This window comes from Neolamprologus brichardi, chromosome 11 (assembly GCF_056152115.1).
Source record: "Neolamprologus brichardi isolate AB-2024 chromosome 11, ASM5615211v1, whole genome shotgun sequence".
Classification (NCBI taxonomy): Eukaryota; Metazoa; Chordata; class Actinopteri; order Cichliformes; family Cichlidae; genus Neolamprologus; species Neolamprologus brichardi.
This window is the reverse complement of record NC_142114.1, coordinates 15,205,435-15,228,498: the sequence shown is the minus strand read 5'-3', so window position 1 is coordinate 15,228,498 and position 23,064 is coordinate 15,205,435. Positions and strand designations below refer to the sequence as shown.

Here is a 23,064-nt window from a genome sequence, read left to right as displayed (position 1 = left end):
TGTTTTAGTTTTTTTTATTTCTAAGGCTGATCTCATTTAAAGCTGCAAACCCTGAAACTGTTCTAAAAGGAGCACAAAACCAGTGGTATACAGGCACAGTTGGTATTATGGGATATTATGGAAACTTGAACTATGTGGTCATGTGGGACTAACATTAATATATCTTAAATAGGTGGAATATGTGACCGTTAACCCTTAAAAGTCGGAGCCATGAAATAATTGCTAGAAAATTCAAATTTTTTGAAAAATTCAGTTTTTATTGAACATTCTCTCCCATTGAAAAAATGAATTCAACATAATTTTTTTAAACTTGTCTATTTTTTGCATTTTCAATTTCACAAAAACCCACGCTGAATCGTTATGTGGTTAACCTCAGTTGTAAAAATATATGTTTGGGGATTCCAACTTCTTGAAGCTCACTGACGATACACTTAAAATGATGGTTTAGTCTGATCTCATGATCAAATAATAATAATCTTTATTGGGGGTCTGAAGGAAATCCAACACACAAAGACCTGCTCTTTAAGCATTAAAAACACAGCGTAACAAAACCTTCCTTTTGTAACACGTTTTACCCAAACCCTAATTTTGTTGCTAAATAATACAAAAATAAAGATTTCATATATTGCAGCTTTTTCAGATCACTGTCACCTCCCTGCTCTTCTTTTTGATGCAGTCCAAGGTCAGACTCCGGGTCCCACCCTTGCGCCCTACCTCACCCAGCTGTGGTGATGGGGGTGGGCCTGATGCATGTGAAGCCTGGGCTGAATGCAGTGACAGACTGGAGGCATGTGAAGAAGCCTCTCTCTGTTGATGTCTGGTTGGCTCGGTGTGGAGTTCCCAGCCTGATGTCTGCACCTCTCCCTGATGCTGGTCCCTGGCTGCCTGTTCAGTGGGATTCTGGCTCCTGGTGGGCTGCAGGTCTCTGAGGAGCTGTAGCAGTTCTCTCTTCTCCAGCTCTGCCTCTGCCAGCTCTTGTCTCCTCAAACGCTCTGCACCTAGCAGTGCACGCATGTCACACATCACACGGGATAGCTGACCCTGAGGACAGAGGAGACAGAGGAGTTCATGGTTAACCCAATGATTACAAGGTGTATTCCAGTGAATACAAATCCAGCCCAAATCATCACCCCACCACCACCGTGCTTCTCAGTTGGTGTGACGTGTTTGTTTTGATATGCTGTGTTTGACTTCCAAATATTCATCTTATCTGTCCAGATAACATCGTTCCAGAACTCTTTGTTCAAATGCATCTTTGCAAACTTAAGCTGTGTGCCATGTTCTTTTTAAAGAGAAGATGCTTTCTCCTGCAACCCCTCCAAACACGCCATACTTAATTGTGCTGTCATGAACTTCAACTTTTAATAAATTGCGGCATGTAGAGTCTGGAGGTAGTTTGGGTTTTTTTTTTTTTACAGTTTCTCTCAGCACTGCACAGTCTGACACTGGGATATCCACTTCTGGGAAAACTGGCAACTGTCTTGAGTGTTTTCTGCTTGTAAATAATCTTCCTTGCTGTATAATCAAACAGTTTGGAAATTACCGTATAACCTTTCCCAGATTGTTAATATCATTACTGATGTTAAGTCTCATTGGCATTGTCTTAACACACATCTTAATGCTCCAAAACAGCTTTTTTTACTGTGATTTTATGGACATAAAAAAGATCTGTAAACTGCCACCATTTATAGGCCTGAGAAGGTGTCCTGTGGTGTGAGGAATCAGACATAATTTTCAGGCCTTGCTTATTTCAAAAGGACAGTGAAAAAAACAGTTCTCACTGTTTTTAAAAAATATGGCACCCGAGCAAAAATGTCTGAATACTAAGCTGACATTCACACAGTTCAGACTTCTAAAAGCATTTTTCCTTTAAACTTTCAGCATTTTTTAAAATGATTTGCAAAACACTGCATTGTACTTTCATAGTAAATGTATCCCAAGGTCACAAATCTGTGCTTTAGTACTATTCATATAGTAAATCTTCTGTTGCATTTATGTGGTAACAGGACATTTTACCTTGAGCTCCTCCACCTCGTTCTTCAGCTGAGACTCTTTCTGCACCATGTGCCTCCTCTGCGAGTCCAGCCGAGACTCCATCTCTCGTCTCACCTCTTCCACCTTGCACAGCATCTCCACCCTACAGTTGACATTTAATGAGACCAAGTTATGATGGTGGTGTTACCTCTGAGTTCAGGCTTAGAAGAGAGCACAGAAGAGCTTACCTGAGCATCTCCACCTCAGTGCGCAGCTCCGCTACACAATTATGTTGTGACTGGTCAATGGAGAGCAGCGTGTGGCCACAACCATTAGGACACTCCCTGCTGCGAAAGCTACATTCTGACAGGTGAGCCTCCAAGCCCCGCCTCTCGACCTGCACGGGACAGCCTGAGAGGGGAAAAGTCACAAGGGTGCAAAGGCTCGCATGGAGCCACCACGTTATCAGTGTATAAGACAGGCTTCTAAAGCATCTCCACAAAGATGAAATTTATTTGCAGGCACAAATTTTTCCATAAAAATCATCTGTGTGTACAAAGAGGAGATAATCTACTAACACCACCAAAAATGTACTTTGTAAACACTTTGTGTATCTAAAGTAGAGTTATTAAATCTACAGTGTAGTCACAGATCACTGCAGTCACACAACAGCAGAAATTTCAGGTGTTTTTAGTGACTTAAACTGCACACCGCATGCACGCACACCACATGTGATTCAACCTACCACAGTGGTAACATATGTACTCTCCACCTGCCAAAGACGGGTCACAGACACATGGTGAGCACAAAAGCGCACACTTGCATGTACATGTCTCAAACAGACCTAAAAATCACTCATTAAAGAATGAATGAAAGCCGACTCTCACACAGTGCTCTCTGTGTGAGGCTTGTGGGAGCTTTCTGTCCTAAAAGTGCACCTGTTCCTGGGGTAGCCAAGACAACAACAGGGCCCACCTGTTGTTCACCCCCACAGACGTGTCACATTACAGTTGTAACATACACATCCATGAGGATAGCAGTTTGACTTTTACTGTCATAAAGACTCATAAAAACACACTGCATGAATAGTGTTTTGTCCGGTGTGATGTTGTCATGTACCTGTGTTAGCGCAGGATATGAAGGCAAATTCACACTCGTCCTCGTGTGAGTGGAGGCTCTCCAGGGAGCAGACCACCTCACACCCCTGTGCTGCATTCACACAGCGGATCTGCAGACGGTTCAGATCATTACGCATGTACCTGCAAATCAAACCAACACAGACAGAAACTCTTAGAGTGAGAAAAGCAGGATACTGTTATAACGCTACTGACTTGCATGAAAACTTATCTGCAAAACTTAAGAGTGCATGGTTACGAGGAGGTGAAGGAAGCAGCACAGCTGCAGGAGACGGAGACTGACCTGTACAGTGGTTTGAGGCTACCCACATCCAGTGGCAGTCTGTCCTCGGGACAGGAGTGGTGATGGACCAGCCAGGTGCTGATGCAGGAGCTGCAGTAAGCATGTTCACAGGGTGCCTGGAGGGGGCGCTCCAGCACGTCTCGACATACACAGCACAGTAGACCCTCATTCACGTAACCTACAAACCTCTCCAGATCATAGCCCATCCTAATAAAAAAACAAAAAGAAAAGTTAAACAGATTAAACAACACACGGGGAAAGCAGGAAGCAGTCTTGTTTCCTCATTTGTTTCTTTTCTTTTTTTATCTTACCTCAGATGTCAACTTTCACTTCAACCAACTCCTACTTCCTTCTTTCTGCAGGTTTTGACTCCACTCTTTCCTCCACAGGCAACCTGGCGTCCTATCTCTGCCACATCCTCGCTCTTAACACCATAAAGGTGAGGGTCTCCTCTCCTTTGAAGCCCTCCCCTACCTTTGACAGTGCGTCTCCGTGGAGAGGTAACCCTGACAACAAGGGTTCAGGACACAGGAAGGCAGCTGTCAGACGGGACCAGATCAGATGAGAGAGACAGGCCGAATTACAGTAAAACACTGAACACTGAGTCTAAAGCAGACAAATTCTGCAGCAGTGTTGTTGTCTAGCTTTTAAAAACCTGTGTTGCTGTTGTGAAGCATTCAGAGATTACTGCTGTCCTTCAGCTGTTTTTCTCTCTCTTAATGACCCACCCGATCCTAGGTTTCTCCCTCTCTCCCTCTCTCTCTCTCTCTGAATGTGGGATTAAGATGGATTACACTCTCTCCCTCCATGATTGGATTACAGACTCAATATCAGATGGCACAAGAACGCATGATCACAAAAATCAAAGAGCACACCAAATGCCTGGACTCATCATCCTGTTCTCTTTATATCCTCTCAGTAAGACTTACAATCACACAAACAGTAATTCAAAAGGACCCCGTACCAAGTAAAGCTCTCTTATGCATACAGTCCTCTGAAAAAGTATTTCCCCCTTCCTGGTTTCTTATTTTTTTGCATATTTTCACACTTAAATCTTTCAGATCATCAAACTAATTTTAATGTTAGACAAAGATCTTCGGGATGCCAGTGAACCACAGTGAAAGTCATTATACGTCAATCTTGATGATCCTCAAGACAAAAGTTTAACTTTCTGGAAGGGTTGAGTCTGGTTACCTCTGCATAAAACTAACTGCATAAAACTAACACTTCATTTAAAAAAAAGCATCATATCAACAGTCAAACAAGGTGGTGATAGTGTAATGGTCTGGGGCTGCTTTGCTGCTTTAGGACCTGGATGATTTGCTGTAATTGACGGAACCATAAATTCTACTGTCTACCAGAAAATCCTGACAGAGAATCTCCAGCCATCCGTTCTTACCCTGAAGCTCAATCTCACTTGAATTATGCAGAAAGGTTTGGAGGTTTGGATAGGGTTTTTTTTCCCCTTAATAAAGGTCCTGTCAGTATTATCATTTAATATCAGTATTAATAATTAATATTATTAAATATCAATATAATTAAGTATTAGCGAAAATAACTTAATACAACTACTATATAAGTATTACTTTCAGGTACCCTCAAATTGAGTAATTTGCGGTAAATTTTGAAAAGTTGACACGTTTGCCTTAGCCTTGCAAAAAAACATGTGAGGCGAGTTTACTGTGGTAGCTGTGCTAGTGAAACAAAATATTACGAATAGCAGCTTACTTAAACGGTTATACCAATATTTATATTTCCCAAATATTCCTCCTTTCACGCTTTCACTGTGATTTAATGAAGGGGTGAAGTGAGTAGTAGGTGAGCTCGATTCACAAGTTATCGATCGACCGGTTGCTGAAATTCAAGCGGGATATAAACTCCATTGAATGCGACGGCTAAACTGTAGGGACAGAAGAACCAAACGTACCCTTTCGTTTTAACCACGCCCATTTGTATTGGTTCGCCCAATCAGATTCTTCAAACTGTTCAGCGGGAGAAACTGAACCGGTGCTAGAGTCACTGAAGAGGAAAGACAAGACGAGTTCTGTTGCAATTGAGTTAAAGGCTGCGATGTCAGGTGTTTTCATCTAACTTTTAGCTCGTCGGGGTATGTACAATACGTTGTCACACATTATCTGACTTGATAATAAAGCCTAAATTAGACTTCCAACCGCGTTATTATTATCTTTATGCTAGTGTTAGCTAGCTGGCTGTGTAACAGGTTCATGTTGCTATCTAGAAATTATCCTGATATGCCGATTATTCCAGCATAAGCAGGAATTGAGGACATGAAAAAGCTAGAAAGCCATCAGAGGGATAGTGACCCCAAGGATTTATGTATGATAAAAAAGGATTGAGTGAGTTATTTTCGTCTCGATATGCAGTTTACCCAGTGCAGAATTTACATATGCAAATAATCCAAGTTTTCAATTTTTTGTTATTAATAGGGACAAATCATTAGCTAGGTGTGTTTATATAATGCTAAAGGACTGTGACATTAAAATAAATAGTGTTGGAGTTGGATTTGTTTTGAGCTAACGAGATAGTTTTTGCTACATGCCTCCTACGAAGTTATTAAGTGAGTACCTTTGAGGAAGATATTTTTGTTTTCTTTTTTCTTTTTCCCCCTGATATTAAACCACTCAAAGTATATTAAACCGTCTGTAATAAGCGGTAATCATGCAGTAACGCCTTAAGGCAAGTCCAGGTGTTTGTTGGGATTTTGTTACTGTATTTGCATAAAACGTAATGCATTAAATTTACTATATTAGTGTGCATACATTCCTCTTATATTTTATGAGGAGGTAAAACTGATCACTGATCAGAAATATACACAAAAGAAGAGAAAAGCAGGAGGAAGCTACCCGTCTTCTAGCTTTATATTAGTGTTTTATTACTGGATGAAACACTGACTTACTGGAGAATGAAACCCACAGTGCAAAAAATACATCTCACGACACTGAATCAAATCTCAAGAGGGTTGAAAATTTTGATTTCAGAATGTGCTGTTTTCGTCGTCACTGATTAAAGCGGTGCAATAATGTGCTAAGAAAAATAATATAATGGCAGTTATTAATCTGCTTGTAGGATCAAGGTTCTTTATTCGTCACATGTATAGTTATACAAGTATAACACACAGTGAAATGTAACCTGACATGCTCCTCGACTTGTGCAAAAGGGGGGGGGGGGGGGGGGGGGGCATTATATATAATATATACATTAGGTAATGTACAGTAGTAGCATGTATGCAGCAAGCACGTGAATTCTGTACATTAAGTGAATTAAATAAGAATAGACAATCTGACTATTGTATTGGTTGCTTTTTGTCTTTAGGAAAAAGAAAGATGCGGCGCTCTGGAGCTCCCAGCAAGCTCTTGGGTAATGCAGTGAAAAAGCCTCGATTTGTGCCACCTGGTGCATGTACTTCACTTTCTGTGGCTCAATCCAAGCCTTTGACCCCCAAACTTGGTTCAGGCAATGCACTGGATAAAGTAAGTTTTTTTCTCAACATTTTTCCTACAGTATTAAACCCTCAGTATTTATCATTCTAATTTGATTATTTTCCATTATTTTTTTATCACACTTCCTCATATTAAGAATTCTCTTTTGTCCGTACTTCATTTCGCAGATCCAGAGAAACCTTGCAACACCAGGTGCAAGTAAGACAGAGTTTAACGTCCAGCCTGAAGCTGCCCCAGCCTTGTCAAAGGTTCTGGCTCGTGTTCTCAGTGCAACTGAGAGTAAGGAAAATGAGGCTGAGACAAAGCATCAGAACCTTGGATTAGGAGCCTCTGCTGAAGACTATAAAACAGCAGGTAAAAAACAACAATACAGCCATGTAAAGCCTTGTCTTTTTCTTACCCCATCTTCTCACTTCTTATGCCCAATTTAATAATCATAGCAGCAATATAAAAACTCACAAATGTCAGTTGATTCCTGGAGGGAGATTCTCATAGTTTCAGCAATGTATGTCAGGGAATGTGCAAAGACAAATATGGGGACAAATATGTTTGCCTCATATGAGAGAGAGAGGAAAAAAAGACCACAACAAAGAGTGCAAGGCCAGGAGGGAAAGGAGTCTGATGAATCAGATGGACATAACATTGCTCATGATGACTTTTATATTTCTTTTAATTAAATGTAGTTATTTTTTTAATCACACCCACAAATAGTGAAGGGTTGATGGTGTGATCACTGAGTTATTGCTACAACTCAGAGGTAGTTTCTTCTTGTACCATGATTTAAGTATTCCAGCTGTGCCTCACACCATTTTTCTTGACTGTGAAGAGTATACCTGCGTGTCTTTGCTTAAAGTTAATCCAGCAAGCATTCCCCTCTCCTTGAGGAGACGAGGAGATGCAACGTTTGAAAATGAGAAAAGCTTCAAGATTTCCACCAGAAAACAAAATCATGGTTCCATTACAAGCTGTTATTTAAGATGGATTGCTCCTAAATCAAACAAGACTTCCAATTAGTTTTTAATTAAATGCAGGTGAGATTAAAAGCTAAACCAATTAACCCTGTGTGTTACAGTGACAAAGACAGTGCAAGCCTCAGCATGCAGCATACCTGTGGCCTCATTAGGTCTAGGTAGTTTAGTCATGAAGGTTCTACTGAAACAGCCGTTTCTGTTTTATTAGCTCTCAAGTGACTAAGCTGTGGGCTCCGTTATATTTTATACATTAATATTTTTTAATGGGACTATTTTTGTTTTTGATAATTGTACTTTATTTATGACAAATATTCTAAAATGTCGTTAATTATGGTTTTCAATCATTTTTTGCCTCAAGGCGTCTGAAGCAATAAATCTATGCAAGATTTAATTTTGCTTTATTGCTAATCTTTTTTTTTTTTGCATATTTGTCACACTTACATGTTTGACATCATCAAATACATTTTAATATTAGAAAAAGACAACCCAAGCAAATACAAAATTTATTTATTTATTTTTTTAAATGATGATTTTATTTATTAAGTGGGAAAAGCTGCCTAAACCTACCTGATGCTGTGTGAAAAAAGTAATTGCCCTTGAACTTAATAACTGCTTAGGCCATCCTTGGCAGCAAGAACTGCGATCAAGTGTTTGCGATAAGTAGCAATGAGTCTTTAACATCACTACGGAGGAATTTTCTTCTTTGCAGAATTACTTTAGTTCAGCCACATTGGAGGGTTTTCCAGCATGAGCGGCCTGTTTAAGGTCATGTCAAAGCCTCTCAAACACATTTAAATCCAGACTTTGACTAGGACACTCCATAACCGTCTTCTTCTTCTTTCTTTTTTTTCCTTTTTTGAGCCATTATGAGCTGGTGTGTTTTGGATCAATTTCCTGCTGCAGAACCTGAGATTAAGCTTTAGGACTTAAAAGGATGGCGGGATATTCTCCTTCAGGATTTTCTGATAGAGAGCAGAATTCATGGTTCAATTGCAGCAAATTGTCCACATAGCCGCAGACCATCAGAGTACTGTACCACCACTTTTGACTGTTCGTACGATGCTCTTTTTATGTAATGCTGTGTTACGTCAGATGTAACGGGATTCAAACCTTCCAGAAGGCTCAACTTTTGTGCTGTCAGTCCACAGAATATTTTCCCAAAAGTCTCGAGGATCATCAAGGTGTTTTTCTTTGGCAAATGTGAGACGAGCCTTTGTGATCTCTCTGGTCAGCAGTACTTTTCTCCTTGAACACTCCTATGGATGCCTTCTCTTTCTTATTGTTGAATCATAAACTCTGACCTTAACTGAGGTGAATGAGGCCTGCACTTCTTTAGATGCTGTTCTGGGTTCTTTTGTGACCTGCTGGATGACTCGTCGATGCACTCTTTGAGTAATTTTGGTAGACCAGTCATTCCTGGGAAGGTTCACCGCTGTTCAGTTTTCTTCATTTGTGGCTGTCAGCGTGGTTCACTGGAGACCCAAAGCCAAAGCCTGACTGACAGTTGTGACAGTGAGTGACTTTGTTTCTCAGCTGTTTCTTTAGATCGTAGCATGATGTGTTGCTTTATCTTTGAACCTACTTCACTTTGTCAGACTGGTTTTAGTAACTCAGCAGGTCTGGCATTAATCAGACTCGGGTGTAGACAGAGAAACGGAACTTAACTTTCTAAAAATTGTGGTTAATCAGTTAATTTATGATTTTACAAAGGTGGCAGTTAATTTTTCATGTAGGCTCGAATAACTTTCCCCCCTTAATACATTATAATTTAAAAAATACTTTTTGAATTTACTCAGGTTATTTTTGTCTAATATTTAAATTTGTTTGATGATCTGAAACATGTAAATGTGACAAATATGCAAAAGATGAGGAAGGGGGACAGATGTTGTCACACTGCTGACAATTTTTTTTTGCCTCAGGCAAAAAGCATCATGGATATTAATGTGTACATACAGAACAATACTGATTCTGTTGCCTTTTTAAAAGAAAGACAGATGATACAAACACTGTCACCTTGAACACAAAGCTCTGCTGTATATTTACTTGAGCCACACCATCTACTTTGCATTCACTGAGATTAAATTTGTATCATATTTGCAACATCAGGCATTTTGCTTTTTATTTTTTGTAATTTATTCCTTAAAAATGTGTCGTGCAATCATTTTGGGGGGTTTTTGGGCTACATTTGTATAATCGGTTAATCGATCTACAGCATTAAAGGCAGGGACATTACTCATCACAAATATTTGGCTTGAGGTTGTCGGTCCTAAATGGATCATTCAGGACCTGAAGCCTTTTCATGTTTGCTGTGTAAAATAAGGTACGGCTGGCCCCAAAAGAGAGTTTACAGCTACTGGCCTGTCCATGTGTTATAAATTACATGGACATCATCATCATCGTCATCACCACCACATTAGCGATTATTCCTCATAATGTGCCCTACACGTACCAACTACTGCTGTTTAAATTCGCTGTTATATTGCAAAGTCTAACTCGAGCAAACCCCGCGCAGAGGCTGCAAGCAGACACTATAATGAGATATAACGTTTATATAAATAGCATTCCGCTCTGTCTAATAATAACACGCACATAGGATAGATGTTAAACCGGGCGGGCGAAGGCTGAGTGACAGCAGGTCCAGCATTATGCAAATTAGCGGCCAGATTCGGACTGTGCTCGGGATCAGCGTCTCCTTCTCCTCCCCTTCCTCCTGTCAGAGCAGCCAGTGCTTCTGTTTTACTTCCTGAGAACGCGCGGCGCGAGCACGCTTTCCTGGAGCTGTTTTTGCACGCGCCCACACACGTATTTAATCAACGGAGTCGCCGCGTGCGCTGCGGAGCTGGCGTTCCCCGTCTGCATTCGTTTTACACTGAAGCACGGCCAGAAGCGCGGGTTCCACGGACATGCGCAGCGCGCTCACAAACCCCTCCCCCCCCGGTTCAGTTAGTTAAGCCGGCGCTGATTCAAAGCATCACTCACTTTAGGACGTTAGACATGTGACACTTTAACACCTTACAGTGTGCTGTTTGCAAACTGTTGTGGCACATGTGCAGAGGGCAGTGTCCCTCTGCAGCACTCCCTTTGTCACACTGTAGAGCCGGTGTATCTCTGCTGTGCTCTGTGCTGTGCTCGGTTTGGGGTTTAGAGAGACCGAGCTGTAAGTAGGTCGGGCTGGGCTTAAGCGGCTTAGCTACGTCAGCCTAAGCTGGGAGGAATTCATCCAAAGCCCTCCGCGGTAGGCGGGGGCCTAAACGAGGCTGGCCTAGTTAAGCCTGATTCTTATTGTGTGCAGCACAGCCTGTTTTTGTTGTGCAACGTAGCTGAGAGGGAGTCCAGGAGTAGTGTGAGAATCCATGCACTTGTTAGACATAGCCTATGTTTGATTTGGAGAGGAAGAAGACGAAGGGGGGAAATGTGACATGTATCTGAGTTAGACCAGTGTTGGTGTGTCACCGTGGACCAGGAGAAGAGAGCGGCGGGGACTGAAAAAAAGACAGGTGGGAAGAGAGAGGAGCCCACACTACTGAGTGTGGTTACTAAAGGGTGACAGCCATAGGCCAGACTTGGTCTGCGTGAGCCCAGTATGCTAGAAGATGGCATCCAGCTCTGTGTTTTTGTCCAGTATGGTGGGTAAAGCCCGCTCCTCCAACTTCACCCTCTCTGAGAAGCTGGACCTGTTGAAGCTGGTCCGGCCTCACATCCGAATCCTGGAGGAGCACACCAACAAGCACGCGGTCATCGTGGACAAGAACAAGTGCTGGGACACTGTTGCTGAACAGTACAATGCCCTGGGAGGAGACAGACCCCATCGCACAGCTCAGGGCCTCCGGACCCTCTACAAGAGACTGAAGGAGTCAGCCAAGCAGGAAGTGATGCAGAGGAGACACGCCCAGCCAGAGTACAGAGCAAGCATCTCCGAGCCAACCAGGAGAATTATGGAGATGATCCCTCACCTGTTTCACCACGTGCCCATCCACGAAAAGGACCAGGCGCTGCGCAGGTACGGTTGCACTTATGAGAACACATACGCACACAAAGATAAAGGATAACACAAGTCACATGAGAGTTTTGGACATACTGAGGGAGAGGAGGGGCTGCCGTTCATGCTCCCAAACCCAATCAGATTACTCACTGCACACTGTCAGGCTCAAGAGGACATACTGCATGACCTGCCATCATTTACTGGCGGCTCATCAGTACATTTGGAAAATACATAGGTCTGGTTTTCACATTGATAATTCTATCAGAAACTTGGCTCCAAAATAATTATTTAGCTCGTGTTCTCAGGACTACAAAAAGTAAGATGCTGCTAAATATCCTCATGCTGGATTAAGAGAGTACGCAGAGGAGAAAAATACACTGAATAATTCAGATTAAAAGGCAGTCATCACAGTTAGAAATCCTAGTGATGAATAAGAGTGGGATCAAAAACGCTTCACACGTGTGAGGTTGTAACCACCAAGACTTGTTGCCAAATCCTTTATTTTCCTTTCACTCCCTTTAATGTTCCCTGATCATTCACCTAATTCTTTGATTGATTTACCCACCTGCAGAGGTTTCAACACACTTCACATAAACAAGATATAGTAAATGCTGCTTAAGCACTCCAGGCTCACTTATTTATTTATTTTTTTAATCCTGTTTTTCCCATTTGTAGATTAATATACAGCAAGCACAACTCTCCTATCGAACATCCTGGCAGCAGCTCATCTCTGGCTGGACTTCAGGATTACTCTGCATCTGTCCCAAGTATCCCCCATGAGGTGGTCCAGCTGGACGCTGAACAGGATGTAAAACCACCGCCAGACCTTCCCATCCTCCCAGCACACACAGGACCACGGCTGGAAGGAGGCCAGGAGCGAGAGGGAGAGCAGGACTTGGGCAGCATCCATGATTATGAAGCGTCGTTATCTCCAGCTCCTTCCTCTGTTAACATCCCTCTCTCCACCTCGCCGCTGCCCTTACGCCATGAGCTCTACCCCAACGACATCTACCCTCACCACGAGCCGGACAGATTTCGGCCTCTGCAACTGGCCAAAGAGGAGCACGAGCTGGTGCTGGCCAATCACAGGAAGGTGGCCCTGTACCTGGAGGAGAAGAGAGAGGGGCTGAAGAGGAAGCAGGAACTGGAGGAGGAACTGCTGCGAGCCAAGATCAAAGTGGAGAAACTGAAGGCAACCCGACTGAGACACGGACTGCCCATTTCTCTATAACAAGTATCAACATGCACTTCTGTGGTCACTGTGAGAAAGGGAGGGGCTCTGAGTAGTACAGTTTTTAAAAAAAAGAAAAAGAAAAAAAGCGCTTTGGAGCAGTCACCAATTTTGTTTTGTTTTGGTTGTGTGAGATCAGTTTCAGGACTTGACTTTCTTTTGGAAACATAGTGCCTCGTATACACACAGATAACCTGTTTACGTCCTGCAGGATAATTGGGATAATAACACCTGCTGCCATCTGTCTTTGTGCTTGTCTGTGTTAAAAATGCATCATCGTGTCCATGAGTACCAAAAGTAGGGACAAACATCTATGTAATAAAACAAAGCTCACATCAATAACACTGTGACAGGCCAATATGTATAAAAGTCCAAATTTTGGAAGGGAATATTTGTAGTATTGACTGATAATGTACCTCAGTGGTGCTCTTCCTGCCTACACCTACCACCAGTCTCTAATTACAGGAGTGCCAGCAAGGCATTAATGATCTTTATTGTCTAAGATTGTTGGAAAAATATGAATGTAAGAGTTAAAGTACTTGATGTCAGTGTGAGTGACGTGTTGTTATCTCTGTATAAAGAACATTTCCACCCATTCTGGAGAGGTTTTGGTTATCAAAACAATTTTTATAGCCGCTTTTATTCATTCTGTAGATTTCCTACAAAAACCATTCATGTAGTAGCAAATTTTAGAGATACCAGGACTGCAGCACAAGGTAAACTTTTGAAGGCCTTAATCTGTTATTGGGATAACAAAAATGTTCGAGTGAGTAATTCTCGCTGGTTGCTGAACTGTTGGCCGGTTGCGCGAACAAAAGAAGGGAGGGGCCCTGATGGTTTTTGGTGTTACTGCTATTTATTGTGAGTTCAACATTGATTGTATTGTACTGTTGTTATACAAGTGTTGCCCATTTCTCTTACTGTTTGTCTATGCGTTCACGTGTTTGTATTAAAAAGAACCATTTTCCTCTGGTCCTCTGTTTATTTCTAAGTCACGTGTTCCACTTTTATAGGAAATCTTTAATCCGCCTTGTAGAAGCTGATGAAAGATCATAAGGTGACCGCATCTGCTGACATTTGCATTGTTTCACTGTGCTAACTGTTTGAGCCTTGTACATGTTGTATTTTGTTTCCATGATAGGTGGAGCCAACAATGGCGTGTAGAAGCCTTTATGCTGAAAATCTTGATGCGACAGTGACCTCTGCTGGTCAATTTCCTGTGTACATCTGGTGGATCTGACTTTGTTTTATGTCTTTGTGTTACAGGAGTGAATGATGGCCCTCCTGGGTCTCCCCAAACCCCTCAGCCTCCTGCAGGCTCAGACTCCGGCTGCAGTCAGGATGGGGCGCGTTACTTCAGTGTGGTGTGGTGTAAGGCCAGCAAGAAGAAACATAAGCGCTGGGAGGGAGACGCAGTGCTGGTGACAAGAGGACGCACAGTCACTCTTAAAGATATGGAGGGGAAGGATATTGGAAAGGGTAAGACGGACACCAACATCAAATTTTAATTCGTCACCTGTGTAGCTGTTGCTTGTATTTAAAATGACAACTGCCCAATTAAATATAGGACTATATACAAAAAGCCTTGAGATAGCCTGCATTTCTTTATATTTGGCTTCCAAGGAGCTAGACTTGTAGTTCTCCAGGCTTTCTTGAGGACTTTCAGAGTTTTTCTTTGAACATCAGCTACTTTTTCACTCATTTTCAGTGCAGTCTTGTAAATGCAGATCTATGAATCATTCAAGCAATAAAAAGGCACCTAATTCGAAGGATGAACCAGTGTGGTGTCTACACATAACAAACAACTTGGCAAACACAAGTACTTTATCATTAGCAGCCTGTCAGAAAAATACATAATTTCTTTACATTTCTTTTGTCTAATCCAGGGGTGTCAAACTCAAATACACAGTGGGCCAAAATTCAAAACTGGAACAAAGTCGCGGGCTAACATTAATATTTATTGAAAAAAAAAATCTTCCTCCAGATATAAGAATGAATCTTTTCTTATGGACTCAAACAAGTTTTGCTGAAAAACTGAATATGGAATAAGCAAAGCTTAATACTAAATAATATATAGATATATTAGCTGTATAATACCAGTAGGCCAGTTCTAATAGTAATTTGGTATGGCTTCGCGGGCCAAATGTAATTAGGCTGCGGGCCAAATTTGGCCCGTGGGCCAGAGTTTGACACTTATGGTCTAATCTAACAAGAATATCAAAGGTGACAGAGTGTGAAAGGCATAAAATGTGATTTTTGCACCAAAAAACTCTGTTTACACATTTCAGTAAATTGCTGAACCTGTTTATTTCACATTTTCCTTGCAAAATATAAAGAAATTAAGACTGACTTAAGACTCAATGAAAGCAAAGTCATCAGTACTGTAATTACAATTATTTACCTGACATTTAATTTACTCAAGATCAAATATAAAAATAACAGGGAAATACCCAGGCTTCTGTCAAGTAAGGTATTATTGACTCTTGAAAGAGTCATGAAACACTGGAAAATAATTAAATACTCAAATCTTAAATAAAATTCTACAAGCATACTTTTTACACTTAACTGAAGCTTACTGCATTAAACATTAAAATATGCTAAAGGGCTAAGTAGGTCAATACTAGTTGATTTCTCCTAGTACATGTGATCCTGACAAGTGTGCATATCTGAACTGTAGGTAGTGGCTACAAGGTGTCGGAGCTGGCCTCGCTTTCTGAGGGAGAGACTCTCACGATTGGTGGGAAAGAGGTGGAGGTGATGGGAGTCATTTCTGCTGAGGACTTTGCCAAGGGGCGCTGTTTTCAGGAGGTCCAAACAGAGCGAGTGGAGTTAAACACAAAGTCTGCTCCACCACCCTCCTGCCGCTTGGCATTCAAACCTTTTTGCCCTCCAACAATGGTGGGCGGAGCGGGCCACAGAGAAACAAAACCAGAGGAGGAACAAACCCGCAGACCTCGCCATGACCCCCTCGCTCCAGGTGTGTGGATAAAGTTGGAGTTTGATGATGCATTAATTTATTACCTACATAAATTGGCAAAAAATATATTTATATTGTATTTTAATAATATTATTTCATATCGTTTTAGGTGCACTGGTGATGCCTCGCCCTTCCGCCAACCACCAGTGGTTAAATAACAAGTCAGGGCTTCCTATGGTCGATGTTGTGCTTGACCCACACCTAACCACACACCTGCGACCGCACCAGAGGGATGGCCTGCTCTTCCTTTACGAGTGTGTCATGGGCATGAGGTGACAGTGCTGTTTGGCTATCATGAAATGCTGTGCAAAAAACCTCTTAATCAATCTGTTGTAGCCCCACACAAAAAACGAAACAAAACGGAGCCACTGGTTTGATGTTGTGCTTATGTGTCTGTGGTTCAGAGCTGCAGGTTGCTACGGTGCGATCCTGGCCGACGAAATGGGTCTGGGAAAGACTCTCCAGAGTGTGGCGCTGTCTTGGACGTTGCTGAAGCAGGGACCTTATGGTGGGAGGCCAGTTGCTAAGCGTGTGCTTGTGGTTACACCTGGCAGCCTGGTACAGAACTGGGCCGCAGAATTCAACAAGTGGCTGGGCCGTGAGAGGATCAGCGTTTTCACTGTGGATCAGGTTATTTTGTTTTATAATTACAAGTTCTTGGTTCAGTTAATCATGAAACAACATGATTTTATTTGGAAAGAGAATGTGAACTCACTGCTTTAGTGCATATGTATATGTCCTGTTATCCATTCTGTATTAAAGTGCATACTGCAACAAGTCACACTGCTTAAAACGCAGAAGGAACCCACATGCTCTTAGGTACATGTCTGTGGTTTAACAAAAATCCATCCATTTTATTATAAGCTTTCTATTTTATTCTATTGCAATAATTCTTCTCTCTTATTCGATGACTTAATTATGCTACTCCGTTTTTATTGCCGGCTTTTCTTGATTTAATATCTTTTTTGTAAATAATTAAAATGAGAACAAGTATCTGAATGAATCATCTACTTTAATCTGGAGTTTATTAAGTAATTCCATTTTTTTCTTCATTGAAATGTATTTAGGACCACAGGATAGAGCAATTCGTTTTGTCCCCACTGCACACCGTTCTTGTGATAAGCTACGAAATGCTGCTGCGCTGCCTGGAGCAGGTATGTTCTCCCGATGTCTCATAGCGTGCTTTTTCCAAAGAAGCTGTTTGATCTTTGTACTCTTATCTTGTAATTTCCTTCTGTTTTCAGGTCCAGAAAGTTGATTTTGGTCTTATAATCTGTGATGAGGGTCACAGATTAAAGAATAGCAACATCAAAACATCATCAGCCCTCAGCAGCCTCGAGTGTAATCGCAGAGTCATACTTACAGGTGAAAGCAATAAGGGAGTTTCTGAAGGGAGTTTCTGAATGGCAGCTACAACTGCTTGCAGATGTTTTATAACAGACTGTTTTTTGTGCTTTTGAAGGCACTCCAGTTCAAAACGACCTGCAGGAGTTCTACGCCATCATTGAGTTTGTGAACCCTGGGATTCTGGGCTCATCGACTGCTTATAGAAAAGTATACGAGGAACCAATCCTGCGCTCCAGACAGCCCTCATGCACAGAGGTAATCCTATCTCCTTTCTCTTTCCTGTGCAGTTGTTATAAAAATGTTATCTGGTGTTAAACCCGATCTTACATCTTCCACTGCCAACAGGAGGAGAGAGTTTTGGGAGAGGAGCGAGCGGCCGAGCTCTCTCGTCTGACTGGCATGTTCATCTTGAGGCGGACGCAGGAAATCATCAACCGCTACCTGCCTCCTCGCCTCGACTGGACGTTGTTTTGCGAGCCGTCCCCTCTGCAACGAGAGCTGTACAAGCACCTCCTCTGCCACAGAGTCTTCAGGGCCTGCCTTCAGGGCTCCACTCAAACCCACACACATCTGGCTTGCATCACCGCACTGAAAAAGCTCTGTAATCACCCCGGACTGCTCCACGTCACTGTTAAGGTTAATTTTTTTTATGAGCTGGCTGGGGGGGACAGAAACCTGTGATCATAGTGGAAACTGTAAATATATAATCGTGAATCCCAGTCCTAACCATGAACATGGGTTGTTCTGTTGGTAGGAGAGGACAGATGCTGGCTCTGTGGAGAGTTCATTATATGAGGGGCTGGCAGATCTCTTCCCAGAATCCTATTCTTCAGGAGGATTCACCATGGCTGACTCTGGAAAACTGCTGGTTCTTACAGACCTGCTTGCCGCCATTAGACAGCTGAGCTCTTCAGACAGGTGTGTTTTTGTGTGACGCTAAGACGATATTGGTTGTTTGGATCATCTGGATTCTTTTTTTACTTTATTTATCAAGCGTCACATTTGATAGTAGGTGTGCTCCTGCAGGGTGGTCGTAGTGTCAAACTACACTCAGACGCTAGACTTGCTCCAGGACCTGTGTGTACACATGGGCTACACCTTCTGTCGGCTGGACGGACATACCCCCACAAACCAGAGGCAGCGACTGGTCGACAGTTTCAACAGTCCCTATTCTCAGAACTTCCTGTTTCTGCTGAGCTCTAAAGCAGGTGGGGTTGGGCTTAATCTCATTGGCGCTTCCCACCTGGTGCTATATGACATCGACTGGAACCCTGCCAATGACATTCAGGTAAAATACAAACAGTAAGTCTGAAAAGGTAGAAAAACTCAAAAGTTGGGGTTGTATGAAGTCTAAAAGTGCCTTTGGTTTTATTGTTATCCATTGTGAGCTGTATGTAAAAGATGGACATGGTAACCATGACACGGAAATATTAAAAAAACCCACGATGAAAATGACAGGAACCAAAACATGTGAAGGATTTCACTAAGACACACTTAAAAGAAACTGAAAATTATCAGTGTTGTTATCAGGGAGAAAAAGATCAAATAGGTATTAAAAAAATTAGGCATTTCTAATATGGAAATCTGTGAGAACTGATTTCCTTTGACACACTTTGGCCCAATATTTATGGCCCGGAGGTCGTTGCTTAGGGCAGATGAAATGAATCGAATAAGTGTGAAGCTGCCCTTGTGTACGAGTACATGCAAATCCAGCAGAGGGCACTGAATACGTGTGTGTTATCCTCCCCCCTCTTCTCTGTCCAGGCCATGGCTCGGGTGTGGAGAGATGGACAGAAGAAGACTGTGCACATCTACCGTCTTCTCACTGCAGGCAAGGACGCGTAAATACAAATTCCGAACAAAAAAAAAAGTGCACCATATCAACAGTGTTTTAAAGTTTTGTTTATTTCTCTCAGGCACCATTGAGGAGCGTATATTTCAGCGACAGGTGTCCAAACAGGGACTCTCTGGAACCGTGGTTGACATGGGGAAAGGGGCAGAGCACACGAGTTTCTCCACCAGTGACCTGCGAGATCTTTTCAGCCTGACGGAGACGCCCTGCCTGACTCATGACCTGCTGAACTGTGGCTGCGGCATGGATGGCACACTCAGCGGTAGGCTCACATACACGCCACACACGCTGACACCAGAGCACGAAAAGACTGAAAATCATGCCTCCTCACATCTTTGCGGTCTTCATTTTCAGCTATCACAGATGAGGAGGAGCTGGTTTCCGAACGGCCCTGCCAGCTCGGTCGCCAAGGTGACCGTAAGGGGGCGACACAGAAGCATCTCAGCATGTCCGAACTCATGCAGTGGAGACATTTCTCCGGTGACACACACTCCTTCTCCGACCCCTACCTCGATCACGCGCGAAACAACATCACTTTCGCCTTCCAGACCACCATCTCTCACGCAACCCAGTAAACAACCAACTCGCGTGACGCACACTCGCATAGCTTTCTGCACAAACCTCTTCAGGTCCTCTGGACTTTGTCAGCCTCGATTTGACGTATGAATAACGCTCCACCACTGCTGCACGTTACGCTATTTCCAGTAGTTTTAAAACCGCTTTGCTCCTGCGATTCTGTATTGCCCTAAAATTTTCACCTTTTGTTTATTTATGCAAAATAACTCACTGTAAAATTCTATAAAATAAGCATAAATGATTAAGAAATGTTTAACATTTGTCAGTGTTTGAAAAGTTCTTGCTGGTGAAAGAGGCGCATATAAAATACAGATTTATATCATGGGTACAGCCATTCAACAGACATTTCTATCCAAAGGAATATTTATTATTGGTAGGATTTATGTTTCTGTGGCGTGCCCAGTGAATGGAGAGAATGTGTTTACATTCAAAAGAATTTGTTTACAGCAGTTTGCTTAGTGAGAATGAGCCCCACCCCCCACCACCCCCCACCCATCCCAATGGGATGGGTGGGGGGTGGGGGTCTCTGGCCTCCACTGTCGTTGCCTCCACCTTCGTGCTTTAATGTCAGAATTTGTTATGCAATGACCACACACGTTACTGTGGAGCGAGCAAATCTGCTGGGCTGTCGATGTGGGCCATACTGCAGTCTGTTCAGTCTATTATTTTGGATGACACTGGTCTGTTCATGCTCTTCAACACAAAGCTGCCGCGTGGGAGTTACAGCATGTAGTGTCTGCATGTGTGTGTGTGCGTGTGCATGTGCATGTGAGTGTGCACACCCAGAATTCACATATGATTTGAGTCTCGGTCTGTCAGATTGACTGTGCTCCAGTATACAATGCATTTCCATGCAGTGCAATTATCATTTATTCGAGGATCACCACTGTGTGTGATTGTTAAGCAACTTCGTTGTATAATAAATGGGTCTCTGGGATGATAACTTTTTTGTATGCATATGACAGTTGGACGATTACGCACACACCTGCTGTTATTCTGTGGACACAATGGGAATTGAAACACAACACTTCCTGTGCCAGGATTCGGCCTCATATGAACATTGCATGTTGTGCAATATATTAAATATGTCATTTTGCTATCAAATGTAGGCCCTCTGGAAGCTCATCAGTTTAGGATGTAGAAATCACAAAGAGAAGTGCAAGTATATGAAAGAAAACAGCAAAATGAACCTGCCTGCCTAAGTAAATGTGTGGATGCTAATTGAGATGTGCAGGTACTTGATAACTGACTAGTGTTGGGAATACAATTTATAGATAATTGGCTTCTACATACAGAGCCAAGATGTACACAGATATGTGGTATTATACATTATTGTTTTAGTATACTAGTGCTCCTCAGAAACTTCCATATATTTTATTTTCAATAAACGTGAGCTGAAATATTTCCATGTTAATATAGCCAGTTTTGAACGCCAGGGATCGGAGCGCCAGGACTTTCACCTGTGACCGCCATCTGATCTACTAAGCACTGAACCCACATCACTTTTTTGGGCTAAGGCCTAGCCACCAGGCCCTCGCGACACGGGGCAGTCGCTGGAGAGATTATCTCATCTGGCTGGCTTGGAAACATCTTGTTGTCCTCCTGGAGGAGGTGGCATATTGGATGTTGTCAGAACCTTGAGGCGACTGTTTTGATTTGGGGCTAAATAAATAAAATTGAATCAGCCATTAAAAAAGATTCATTTATTTTTATTGTTAGTGCTCTATATTTACAGGAAATACCGGAGAACTGAATAATTCCTGAGACCAATTTTATTTTAAAAAGGAGATTAACAGGTATTAACAGCTTCTGAAAGGTATAATTATTTATAAGCTTACTTCTTGGTTGGAGCTCCTTTACCACAAATTACTGTGTCAGTGTGTTGTAACATGGAGGTGATCAGCTTGTTGGACTGCTGAGGCATCACTGAAACCCAGGCTGCTTTTACAGCAGTCTACAGATCATCTGTATTTCTGAGTCGGATATTTTTCATCATAGATCAGCAGATGGAAGCATTAATTCTCTGAATCTAAAGTTTCCTTGTTAAATGCTTCACTGACTTTGGATTTGGTAAAACACAGAGGAGCAACCACTGCAAACATCAGCAGATGACCCACCGAGTCACCAAACTGTACTGGATTGTGCCCCTCTCCACAGTTCTTCCAGACCTTTCAAAATGAAATGCAAAGTTTACTTACCTTGGATCATTGAGCAACAGTGACGTAAAACTGTGTCTGGTTCAGAAGTGGTTGGATATTAGGAATATGACAGCCACAGCTCCTTTCCTGAAGACATCTGTGCTGATGGTGCTCCAGCACAAGCCTCAGTCAGTCTTAGTGAGCCTCTCCCAAGTTCTTGAATTAACCTTTCTTAACAATCCTCTCAAGGTCACCATCACCCAGGTTGCTTTTTGCACTTTTTCCCTTCCAGTGAACTTTCCAACAACAGGCTTCGCTGCAGCATCCTGAACAGTGACTTTGTGCGACTTACCCTCTGGGTGGAGAACTGTCCAGATCTTAATCTGCAGTTTTCCCACATGATTGTAGCTGCGTGTACTGAATTAGGCTGAAGGATACCTACATACAGTATTTATACTGTTTAAATAGTAATTTGTAATAAAATATGAAATGCAACACTCTTGACTCACAATACTGGATTTCTGATTTCTGTGAGCTATCTGATTGTTTTCTGCTTCCTCTGTATTATTGTAAGGTCTTTACCTTACAACATAAAGCACCTTGAGGCTGATTACTCCTGCTCTTCTGATTAGTTTTAGTCCTTTTAGTGGGTGAATAATAGAACCAAGTTAAAAAAGAATTCTACTGATGTGTGTAATATTCCCCAACTTAGTTCAGGCCCCATTAAACAAAATTTCAGGGTAATCTGCCTGAATACTTGGTAATCTCGTAAAGTAAGGACAGCATCTTCACCACAATTGAAAGTCCCTGAGTTCAGATATTTAAAAAAAAAAAGAGAGAGAGAGAGACCTTAGACAGAAACCAGTGGTGGCTTAGCAACTGTCACCAAGCAACTTACTACGGATCCTGCTGCAGCTTGGCTTTGCTGATGTAAGATGCTGTTTGTTGTTTCAGAGTAATTGTATTTTGCGTCGCATCTCCTCGCTATTGTTATCGGACACGTGCCGGACTGACGAGTGTCACTCTTCCAAACAGGATATTGATCCTAATCAGGTCTTTGAGGCCATGTGCTGGTGGGTTCGTGAGGTGGAATTTGTCTGTCTCTCTCTTCCTCTCTCTCTCTGTAAAGCTCTTAC

The 23,064-nt window shown here is 42.3% G+C and overlaps 3 protein-coding genes across 5 annotated transcripts; 2 read left to right on the top strand and 1 right to left on the bottom strand.

Moving 5' to 3' along the window:
* Positions 1-244: 244 nt before the first annotated feature.
* On the bottom strand, positions 245-4,090 carry rnf41l (ring finger protein 41, like). Its single transcript, XM_006801313.3, has 6 exons — positions 3,705-4,090; positions 3,394-3,600; positions 3,094-3,233; positions 2,223-2,385; positions 2,017-2,137; positions 245-1,041 (listed from the first exon to the last, which is right to left on the bottom strand). The coding sequence occupies exons 2-6, from the start codon at positions 3,597-3,599 to the stop codon at positions 637-639; spliced, it is 1,035 nt and encodes a 344-aa protein (XP_006801376.1). The 5' UTR covers position 3,600; positions 3,705-4,090; the 3' UTR covers positions 245-636.
* On the top strand, positions 3,907-21,429 carry rad54b (RAD54 homolog B). 3 transcript variants are annotated; one of them, XM_006801311.3, is made up of 16 exons: positions 3,907-4,311; positions 6,727-6,884; positions 7,022-7,208; positions 14,305-14,517; positions 15,716-16,015; positions 16,125-16,287; positions 16,420-16,645; positions 17,083-17,169; positions 17,260-17,380; positions 17,478-17,617; positions 17,708-17,998; positions 18,117-18,280; positions 18,389-18,650; positions 19,127-19,193; positions 19,279-19,476; positions 19,569-21,429. In XM_006801311.3, the coding sequence occupies exons 1-16, from the start codon at positions 4,113-4,115 to the stop codon at positions 19,787-19,789; spliced, it is 2,997 nt and encodes a 998-aa protein (XP_006801374.2). In that variant the 5' UTR covers positions 3,907-4,112; the 3' UTR covers positions 19,790-21,429. The 3 variants fall into 3 exon arrangements, with proteins under 3 accessions (XP_006801374.2, XP_087704310.1, XP_006801375.2); XM_006801312.3 differs by lacking the exon at positions 3,907-4,311 and adding an exon at positions 5,393-5,500; XM_087848184.1 differs by lacking the exons at positions 19,127-19,193; positions 19,279-19,476; positions 19,569-21,429 and having other exon boundaries at positions 18,375-18,505.
* On the top strand, positions 10,826-14,010 carry LOC102791825 (fibrinogen silencer binding protein). Its single transcript, XM_006801310.3, has 2 exons — positions 10,826-11,825; positions 12,483-14,010. The coding sequence occupies exons 1-2, from the start codon at positions 11,419-11,421 to the stop codon at positions 13,036-13,038; spliced, it is 963 nt and encodes a 320-aa protein (XP_006801373.1). The 5' UTR covers positions 10,826-11,418; the 3' UTR covers positions 13,039-14,010.
* Positions 21,430-23,064: the final 1,635 nt, after the last annotated feature.